Genomic DNA, 10928 nt, shown 5'->3' with positions numbered 1-10928 from the left:
TTTTTGGTTTTTCTCCGGTACCGGGAACCGAACTCACGACCTTGCACTTGCCAGGCAGGCGCTTTTGCCGCTGAGCTAAATCCCCAGCCCCCAAGACAAAAGTTTTCCTCTTAAAAAGCGAAATTTTTGGCCCCAAGGTGCACTACTTTACCACTGGCAAGAGCTCCCAGACTTTTTCCGACTTTTAGCAGTGTTCCACCCCACTGCGCTGATAACCCCGCCTCGCTCTGCTAGGCGTGTCCTCAACCTCTCACCACCAATTTCACCAGATTTTTATTGTATTCTTCAAAGTCCAGTTTAAAAGTCACTTTCTCAAAGACACTGGCATCTCCTACCCTACCCACCTCCCGTCTCTCTCCCACTAAGCTGTAGCGTCACAGCACGGATAGGGCACTCTTCATCCCCGTGTCCTCGGTGTCGAAGGCACTGCCCTTTAAAACCTGGACGATCGGCAAACTTTCACACACAGGGTACTGCACCGGCCAGAGACGAGAACCAGAACCCGATCCACCACAGCTGGCGCGCCAGCGCGACTTCCGCCGGAAGTGACGACACTCAGGGAGGCGGTACTTCCGTTCTCATTCGCAGGTGTTTTCTGGCCGGCCGACTCAACTGCTCTGGAGGATCGCGCGCGGTAAGAAGCGCCTGCCTGTGCGGCGTTGTGGGGTCCCCGGGTCCCATTGGTGTTCTCTGCGCTGGATGAACTCACGTGGGACGGGCTGCAGGCCCCCCCATGGTCCTCAGCGCGCCAGAGCCTGTCCCCTCCCCTGGCCCCTGCGGGGACACCTCCTCCCGCCCGCCGCGGGCCTCGCGGGACTCCTGCGACGCGCGTGTCTCGCTCGGTCTCAGCGCTGTGCCCCAGGGGTGCTGGGTAGTTCACTGGTAGTTTACATTTCATTTAGGTACAGGAAAAAAAAAAAAGGCCCTAGATGGTAGGTAGGTCCCCATGTAAAGGAACCAAAACGCTGTTCAATTTATGTAGGAATCAAGTAACTTTAAAATTTGTATTGACACATCTTTGCAGTGCCTGGTGACGACATGCATGGTGCGGAGTTGTGCGCGTACGCAGCGCATCTTAGTTCTTTCTCCGTCCTCCTCCCCTCCCGTCATCCCTTGGTCCCCTTGCGTTCTGCAAAAGATCTGTCAGCTAATGTGACTTGGTATAAATGAGTGCTTTGAAATGTGTCCACAAGGATGAATGTTTACATTTGAAAAACCTCATTACAGAAGGCACATTGCCAAGAACGATGGGATAAATGTGTTCCAAACGAGGGGGAGTGTTTGGAGGGAATTCATGGCAGTGTGTCCTGAATTGTAAGAAACTAAAGGAATGTTTTTATCACCCTGTGGACATGAGCTGTACACCCATGATGGCTGTAGCTTCTCTGTGAACATTTGTTTCATGTTAGAGGCATAGCTGTGCAGCACATCATGGAACTAATGTGTCTGTAGATACCTAAATGAAGTGAAAAGTGTTATAATAATTACAGGTTTTTAACATGAGTTTATTTGCTACGATGATGTACTGTGAATGTTTGTTTTGTAAGTGTGGACTAACCAGCCACTCATTTTAAAGACTGAGCAGGTCCCTCTGGAGAAGCCATGACCCGGTGGGCACGAGTTACCACTACAGGTAGCAAGAGACCACTTGCAGCCACAGCATGGGAGGACATGAAGGAGGGGTCCCCGCAGGGGAGGCGCTCAAAGCGTCAAGAACCTGGAGCCAGTAGACTGTCCCTTCAAAATGACACACCCCAAGCAAAACATAAAAAGAACAAAAAGAAAAAAGAGTACTTAAATGAAGATGTGAATGGATTCATGGAATACCTGAGACAGAACTCACAGATGGCTCCCACTGGGGAAGTGATAGCCACAGACAGCCCGGAAATGAGAGAAGAGATTGCAGTTGCTTTAAAGAAAGACAGTCGTCGGGAAGGAAGACGATTGAAAAGACAAGCAGCCAAGAAAAATGCAATGGTGAGATCATCACTTCTACGTGCTACTGGCTTTCTGTAGCTAGAAGCTGTCATTCGTGTTCTCACATGTGCTCTTGCATTGCCTCAGGGTCCAGTGCCGGGTCCTACATTTACAAGCATCTTTGTAAGGGCTTTCTGCCTCAGCACATATGGACACTTGATGTTCTGGTTAGTGATTGCTGCACAGGACAAAGGTGGTGGCATTAGTCCCATAGTATGGATAGAAGAAACTGAAGACAGTGCAGACAGGTTAAGTAACTTGCTGAAAGCCTTTAACTTGTAGCGGAGGTGAACTTCAAACCCAGATTCTAACTTCAAAACCCATGTTCTTACCCTGTCTTTCAACAGCCCCTTTTCAATTAGCCATTAAAGAATGGTTAGATACCATGGGTTAAATATATGTGGTTCCTATTACTTGGAAAGGATGGATGTTCTTATCCATGACAAATCAAGGCAGGAGGGAGATCTAGTGTGATTCACATTAGTCATAGAGCAGAGGAATAGAGTTGGAATAGAGTTGAAACTGACAATCTACCTAGTTGTTGCCCCTCCTCTCCCCACATTGTATGGCAAGGAATACAGGGGGAGGTTTACTTCTGTAGTTAGTGCTTAGCCCAAGGTTTTGAACTATATCAGACACAGGAAGTGAACTATTTAGTGCTGTTACTTCCATTCTCTATGTGAGTTTTTCATTTTGTAGGGGGATACTGCAGAAGAAACAGGACTTGTTGCTGGTGATTACACTGTCGTTTTTTGTTCAGATTTCTAAATGTAGACCTTGGTGCCTGCAGCATTGCAGGCTGTGTTACAGCCTTGTGAGTTTGGCTTCTGCCCACTGACAGGACTGTTCCATGCCTGCGCCTATTTACGCGCAGCTATTCAGAGAGAAAACTGATGGAGTTCTCCTTCTGGTTAAGTTTGGATAGAAAAGATAACCATTCCTGTTTGGATCAGGATAGAATGTTGTTTTAATTGTAAAATTAGTTATTTTAAAATATTTTTAAGCACAGTAAGTTACTTTATTTTGCAGATCATTGGCACCCCAAGGTGGTGAATTGCAGACCATTTGAAATAATGTTCTGCCTTGCCTCCTAAGGAAAGCTTTCGGTTTGTGATTAAGGGAGAGGATGCTGTTTTTCACAAAAAGGAGTACTTTAAAAATAGTGTGTCGCTGTTGTGGCCTGCTGTCCATGTTTTCTTGCTCTTTTTTAAGTAACCTTATGAGGTTAAGTATTGGCAGTTCAAGTCCATGAAGTTAGGATGTAGAGAGTAACCACCCCACTCTAGATTCCAGTCTCTATTAAATTTAAGAACTGACCGGATGTGGTAGTGCATGCCTGTAATCCCAGCACTCGGGAGGCTGGGACAGGAGGATTGCTCTAAGTTCCAGGCCAGCCTGGGCTGCAAAGTGAGTTCAAGGCCAGCCTAAACTGCATAGTGAAAACTTGTTTCAAAAAGACAGCATAAATAAATGAATAAATTTAAGAACCATTCATTGAATTTGTTTTGGTAGTGATAGGTTTTAGAATTCATGGCAGTGAACTATCGGGTTACTAGGAATCTCTTGAACATCTCTGACAACCCAGCACTTAGCACAATGGTGACCTGGTGGTTAATAGTGGTTCTTCTGCAGCTGTGGACAAATGTAGTCTCTTTGTTTGGACCATCTCATGTGTGAAAGTTATTGCAGAATTTAAATGTACTCATTGTTCAGTATTTGTGAACAGGAGAAAAGAAGGAAGGAGGAAAGAAAGAGAAAAAGAAAGCCAGCAAAGGTCTAAAATACAGGGTTATTTTTGCTTGTTGAATTTATTTTTTTTTTAAGTGCTGCTTATTTGAGGAAAATAATTAAATGATTGTTTTCCCAGAAATGTTTTCCCTTAAATGTTTCCATTTTAAGGAAAATCTTTGAAGTGTCTGCCACCTTTGATTATAGTTGATGTTCTCCTTCACTGCAGCAGAAGTGTTTCCTCCACATTGCTCAGTAGTATGAAAATATCTGTATATTGTTCAGTTTTATGTTGGCGCCAACATTCATCTTAGAATAAATTACTTTAAACTTTATTGTGCCTCTGTGTAAAGATGACGTTACTATTTCTGCATGTTAATGTGTATCAGAATGCAAAACCAAAAGAATATACTTTATGCTGTAAAGCATGTGTAATAATTTGAATCATAGTTTAAAGGAAACCATTTGATCCCAATTCATTCAATTTTGTGAACTGTAAAGGGGTAAATATTAAACTGCGTGATAATTTTTATAGCAATTGTCCATCTCCAAAGCAGATGCCCTCACTCAGGGGCAGACGTCTTTTAATGAAATGAGTCCTTATTTGTTCAGTTCACTTAAGCAGTTGTTTCCTGGGAAGTCATATGTAACATTGTTTCTGAGTTTGGTGGATTTATGATTGAAAAATTTCAGAAACATTGAGACCCTCAGATGGAAATGACATCTGTGATTGCTTAGAAATGTGTAAAACACTTTTCTACAAATAAAATACTAAGTTTAAAATTTTTTTTTTATTTTAAAAATTAAAAAACTGACAAAACAACGAGGACAAAATCAAAACAACAAAAATGAAACATGACCTCAAGACAAAATGATAGAAATTTACCATGGTTGCTAAATTACATACTGTTATCTTCAACAAAAGTGCTCAGTCCATTAGACATAAGAATGTGAGGTTGATCAATCAAAGACAGTAACAAGTAAAAAATAATAAAAATAATTTTTAAAAAACATTGGAAATGATGCAGAGCTTCACCATACAAGATGGTAGGAGTTCGACAATAGTTCTTATATAAGTTTCCTTTTTTAAAGAACTAAATAGCTTTCAAAATGAGCAATGTTTTAAAGATGTCTTGGTAATAGGAATGAATAGAGTCACTCGTGTATTTACAGTGTGAGAACTCACAGTGTGGAAACACACATTTTTTCCCCCCAGGTGTGTTTTCATTGTAGAAAACCTGGCCATGGAGTTGCTGATTGCCCCGCTGCCCTTGAAAACCAAGACATGGGCACTGGGATATGTTACCGGTGTGGGTCCACAGAGCATGAAATAACGAAGTGCAGAGCTAAAGTGGACCCAGCTCTTGGTAAGTTCTTCTAGCTTCCTGTTCAGTTCGTTGGGAAAGTGGCCAATTAATAGCCAATTGGGTATTGAGGGGGCAGAATTTGTTATGAGCATGCCAATTAATATTTTGAAATCTCATAATTAGATTTCAAGTTATGTAAAAAGAAATACATTTTCTCTTCATAGAATTTTAAAGTAATGTGAATTGAATGACTTACGCATCATCAACCTCATAGGAATTGTTGATTCTTACAGGTGAATTTCCTTTTGCAAAATGCTTTGTTTGCGGGGAAATGGGGCACCTGTCTCGGTCTTGTCCTGACAATCCCAAAGGACTTTACGCTGATGGTGAGTACTGTCACTCTGGTGTCTCAGACACAGTGAGGAACCATGTGGAGTTGTGACTTAGTTTACTTTTTTTGTGGTACTGGAGATAGAACCCAGAGGTGCTCTGCACTGAGCTACATCCTCATCCCTTTTGATGTTTTTTTTTGAGTCTTGCTGAATTGCCCTGGCATCCTGCCATGGCCTTCCTCAGTGCTGGGATCACAGGCCTGCAACATCATGCCCAGTCTTACTCAGTTCTGGTGTAAACTCCTGAGTACATCTTGAAACACTGAGAATTTCATTATTTTTATCAAGTGCGCTGATGTATACCGGGCTTATTATACAATATGGCTTGATGCATTGACAAACCAGAAGACTAAGGTGTGTGTTTCCAGCAGTGCTTGCTTCAGCATCGTTTGTGAGCGAATGTTATATATTTGTACTCAAACATGACCAGAGCAGATGGGTTATCTTAAACGACTGCAAGACCATTAGACATTTAATTTCATCCCTGCATGCTGCATAGGTAGAAGAGTAGATGGTGCACACTGTTTAGTTTTTGCAGTAGTTTTTGTTTCTGAATCTTTTCCTTCATCATTATCTGGCATGGGATCATGCAGCCAGCTCATGTCTTAAGGTCCCCTAAAGAAAGTCAGTGGTGTGTGCTGCTTTAGGAGTTGGTGGCTATCTGTTAATGTGATGGCCAGCGTCATTGTGCTCTAGGTACGACTGTCCCATGTCCTGAGTTGAGTTGTCATGGATTAGTCCAGTGAAAGTGCATAGCTTTGAAGCTGCTCAGACGCAGATTGTAGCCTTGCACCACTGTGCAGTAGCTGGGGGCTTCGGCCAGGTCTTATTTACCTGTCAAACTCAGATGATAAAACTCTGTTCCATTTACTCTTTTTTTTTGTTTTTTGTTTTTTTTTTTGGTACCAGGAATTGAACTCAGGACTTGCTCTTGCATTTATTCTAAGATGCATTTTTGTTTCACATTTTTGTATCTGAAATCAGAGTGTATCAGTGGATCCCCCATGGCTGACAGCCTTTTGTTCTCCTGAGAAGTGCAAGCTAGGGCGACACATCTTAGGATCAGTGTGTCTCACGTTTGATGAACTGTGGCATTCCCTGTTAAAGGTTCATCTGTGTTATTCCGTGCCTCTTCTGGTTTACAATTCCCTGTGAAACGGTAGAGGCCTGGGCCTGGAAAATGGACTAATGAGCAAAAATGGCTTTGTGTGGTCAACCAAAGTGAGCAGAGTTTTAAAAAAATTTTTAAAAAGAGAGAAGGGAAATATTGGAGAAGGCCACTTTCGTGACTGAGTCACTCAACATCGTCAGCATGATCATTACCATACCTGACTATATGGCAGTGAAAGACTCGTTTTAGAGACCACGTGTTTGTAACGCCCAGCCTCAGAATGTTGCTTGAAGCAGACAGATGAGTGTTTTGGGGGACGAGACACCTGGCAGAAGTAAAGTTGGTTCCAGAACCAACCAGAACAAAGTTGGTTCCCTTCCTTTTGCAAATGCCTGCCCTGTCTGGCCAGTGGCGTAGAGCAGTGAGGCTCCTCACTGTCCCGTGAGTCACGCCCCAGCTTTCCTTCCTCAGGAGAGTGTGTCTGCATGGACCAGTGCTTCACAGTCCCAGGGTCACTGGCCCTGCTGTCCAACATGACGAGATCGGGGTCAGGCTCTCTTTCTTGCTTCTCCCTAGAAAGTTCATGGTAGGTACAGCTCAGTGCTCTGAGCGTAGGAGAGTGAGAGTGAATTGTTAATAGCCACGGTGGCCCCTCCTCGGTTCCCGGCTCCACCTGCCTTTACAGCCCACAAGGATGTGAGGACCATGTAAGGGAAATGCTTTGAGTTAAGGACATCCCTGTTTAAGCCTGAGATGTTACTCAGTGGCATTGTTCTTTACTAGGTGGTGGCTGCAAACTTTGTGGCTCTGTGGAACATCTGAAGAAAGATTGCCCTGAAGGTCAGCGTTTGGGTGAGTCCCTGGGCCCCAGGGAGAAGGGCGAGCTTGGTAGCCCAGTGCATTTGCTGTGTTTTGTGGTCAGTGACAGGTTTGCTGCTGATCTCAGACAAGGTGTTTCCTTCCTGCAGCAATGCCTCCACTCTTCTCTGTCCACAGTAGACACAGTACTGAGTCACGAGCCTTAGCTTCCTGTGTCAGTGGGGGTTCCTAAGAGGAACAGATTTCACATAACACATCATATATAAAGGGTTTACAAGGTAGGCTTACCATGGCTGCCTGCAGAGTCAGGGATGGAAGAATGCAAAGGGGCTGTCTGCGTGCTGGAGCACTGGAGAATCCAGTGGAAAGTCAAGACTCGAGCTCCCTGCAGAGTCCCATGCAAGACTGTATCAGGAGGCTGGAGGGTGCATTGCCAGGCTGAAGAGTCTGTGCTGGAAGCCCAGAGGTGAAGGTGAAGACTGGAGCTCCTCAGGAGCAGAAGCATGCCTTCGTTCTCCTTTCCCTTTTCATTCCACCCAGGGTGGGACTTCATCTCCAATAACCAGTCACTCAGATACCCAGAACGGTGCTAAACCCATTGGGTAGGCATTTCTTATTCAAGTTGACACCACAGTTAGCTATCCTCCTGGTCTCAGAGGAAGAGCGGCCAGTAAGCCTTAGAGGACCCTCTTCTATTAAGCCTCTTATTCCTAAGTTCTTATACTTGCTAACTAGAGAATTTAATTATAATAGAGCCTGTTCTGTTGCTTATAGAAACGTATTGGTTCACTGAGAAAAATCACAGCATAAAGCAATTTCAGCATTCATAGGATGTCTTCCTATATGCTTTGCTTTGTGTATACTTAAATAATTCAGAGTTGATAGCAAAAACTGCCAAAAATATTAAAAACGTGTTACTGACATAGCATCTGGCTAGCTGTTTTCTTCCTAATGAAGTACTAGCCTTGTTCATCAAAATCTTCATCAGTGTTCACTATGCCTATAGCAGACTTTTGAAAAAGCAGAGATCATTCTACTAGTTTGCCTGGACTAGAACAGTGATAATCTTGTATTTTAAGAAAGCAAGACCGTAGGGTAGCCCGGTGGTGCTTCCTTGGAAGAAAGCACATTTCTTTTCATTTCATGTAGTCACAGTGCTATGCTGTAGATCTCTGTGTTCTTACTTCCTGTCCCTAGTATGTAAATTTGAAAACCAAGGGTTCTTGTTTACGGTCTTGTCTAGGAGAAGATAGTCTTTACCACATTGTAGCAGCAAGATTGAAATGATGAAGTGGAATTTGAATTCTCCCTCCTGGGAGAATTGCCACTTTCCAAATGACAAGACTGACAAGCAGATGTTGTATAATTTCACAGGTGGAATCTTGTGCATTTAAAACGGATGCTTCATAAGTCTCACTGTTTACTGACTCTTGGAATTCATTGACTCTGTAATGATGAACTCTGGGAAAGAATGGAAGAGCTTTCTCATCAGTTTGTGCATTGCTGAGTAGTAGATGCATTTCCCTAATTGGGATGAGAAATTGCTCATGGTGCTCTGAAATCAAGGGTTATAATCAATTACAGAGCGGCTCACTTTCTTTTTCCTCCTTATGATTATTCATGTCAAAACAAGTTCCTTCACTGAACTGGTACCAATCTGAGCGGTTGCACTTGATTACCATTTTTTTTTACATCCTGGCTTTTCTGTTCCTTTACAGATAGGATGGTCACTGTCGGCCGCTGGGCAAAGGGAATGAGTGCAGACTATGAAGAAGTTTTGGATGCACCTAAAATGCAGAAACCCAAAACAAAGATACCTAAGGTTGTTAATTTTTAGTAATGATTGATGCTGTTATTAATTGCCGCCTCATTATTTTCCAAGCTGGGGCTACTTTACAGGTCTGAGCTGCGCTCCCTCCGTGTTGAGCCTTTTTGTAGATACTGCACTGATCTACACGGAGTCACAACCAGTGTGCTGGTCTCTGTCCAGCAGTAGTGCTTCTGTTGTTTGGCGAAGTCCCTGGGGAAAAGTGAGATGATTGAAGTGGGTTCCCTAAAAGGACCTCTTTGAACAGATGGAACTTAGTCATAACTAAGTTGTTATACACCTGATTGTAACAGTCATCTTTTTAAAAAGCAAGATTATGCATTAAAGTGAATTATCCTTACACAAAGCCTTCTGCTTTGCATTTGTAAATGAATTTCTGGTTTATACTATTCTTTTGGTTCAAAATAGCAATTTATTATTACGGTAGAAGTTTATTTATAAGTTGCTACAAAATCTGTACTTTTAAAATACTGGATAAAATGCACTGACTCTTTGCTTGTATTTCTCAGTACCTGAGTCTAGAATAAACTGTCCCTGTGTATTGATATGTATATAACACTCTGTTTGGAAAGGTGTCTTACGAATCCTAGCTGGGGTAAACTAGGATTTTGCTTAATTCTTGTTTTAGTTTTGATATTAAAAGATTTTGTAAAAATAAAATGAAATCTCAGCAGCATCTCTTTCTTGCCTTTGGTTTTTTTTTCTCTCTCGCTCTCTCTTTTTTTTTGGTGCCAGGAGTTGAACTCAGGGCCTCACGCTTACCAGGCAGGCGCTGTGCTGCTGCGCTCCCTTTCCGGGTTTGCCTTTGATTTTTAATGGAAAAATTCTAGCCAAAATTCAGTGTGCAGGCTTAGTGAGAATGACAGCACATAGCAGATTGTGCATGGGGCTCAGTAGCATTTTGCTCACATGTCTCAGATGAGCTAGGGTGAGAGGGAAGCATCCCGATAACAGAGTTACAGCACTAATCAGAGGCCCATTAGCTGCTTTGTCTGAGTTGATGAATACATGCATACTTAATACGTGCACTGCACCAGGGACGCCACCATTGTGGTGCAGGATGGAACAACTGGCAGTTCGTGTGTTTCATCTCAAATTTACCTGATTGAATCCATTTGTAACTAAAGGAAGCAGCTGTGATTAGTTACTGATGCCTCAAAAGCAAAATATTTACCAAATAAGAAAAGGGTTCTTCTCTGTTTTCATGTCTGCACAACTCAACATTTCTAATCTTAATAGGAGCTGTTCTTTTCTTTTCAATGTGAGAGGAAAACATGATGACAGATTATTGCCCGCATCCCAGAGCTCCAGGAAACGCGTGGAACAGCCGCACAGCAGAGCGCAGCACCGCCTTAGTCACACAGTGTGGACACAGCCTGGCTGATGTCGCCACCTTTCAGGACAGCGGTCGCTGAGGGCTTGTGGCTGTCAGCGGGGTGTGACCTGTGTGTTTCAACAGGCTTGGGCCAGGGGTGCCTCCTTAGATCGCTTTGTCTTCCATGGATCCTTTGTTTCCTATTTGTGAAGGCGTCAGAAATAAGTTGCGGGCGCTCAGTGGACCATGGGAAAATACATGTTAATAAGAATGCACTTGGGCTGAAATCTGAGTGAATGTTTCCTGAGCTGTTGTTGCTGGATGTTTTCCTAGCTGAGGAATGCCGAAAGAGGAAAGCAAACATTCTGCTTCCTGAGCACCTAGTATGTTCCTGGCCCTCTTAGATACTGGGATTGTGGCCGGATGGGCCCTGGTCATGCGCATGATGCTG

The 10928-nt window shown here is 43.3% G+C and overlaps 1 protein-coding gene across 1 annotated transcript; it reads left to right on the top strand.

Annotated features, from left to right (window-relative positions):
• The first annotated feature begins 563 nt into the window (after nt 1-563).
• Nucleotides 564-9838, top strand: Zcchc9 (zinc finger, CCHC domain containing 9). The gene is made up of 6 exons (XM_005382312.1): nt 564-634; nt 1577-1977; nt 4922-5072; nt 5306-5398; nt 7299-7367; nt 9053-9838. Exons 2-6 carry the CDS (start codon nt 1603-1605, stop codon nt 9169-9171), a joined length of 807 nt encoding a protein of 268 aa, XP_005382369.1. The 5' UTR covers nt 564-634; nt 1577-1602; the 3' UTR covers nt 9172-9838.
• The last annotated feature ends 1090 nt before the right edge of the window (nt 9839-10928 follow it).

This window comes from Chinchilla lanigera, unplaced genomic scaffold (genome assembly GCF_000276665.1).
Source record: "Chinchilla lanigera isolate Chin_1 unplaced genomic scaffold, ChiLan1.0 scaffold00017, whole genome shotgun sequence".
Lineage (NCBI taxonomy): Eukaryota > Metazoa > Chordata > Mammalia > Rodentia > Chinchillidae > Chinchilla > Chinchilla lanigera.
The sequence above is the reverse complement of the archived record's forward strand: the minus strand, read 5'-3'. Positions and strand labels throughout refer to the sequence as shown.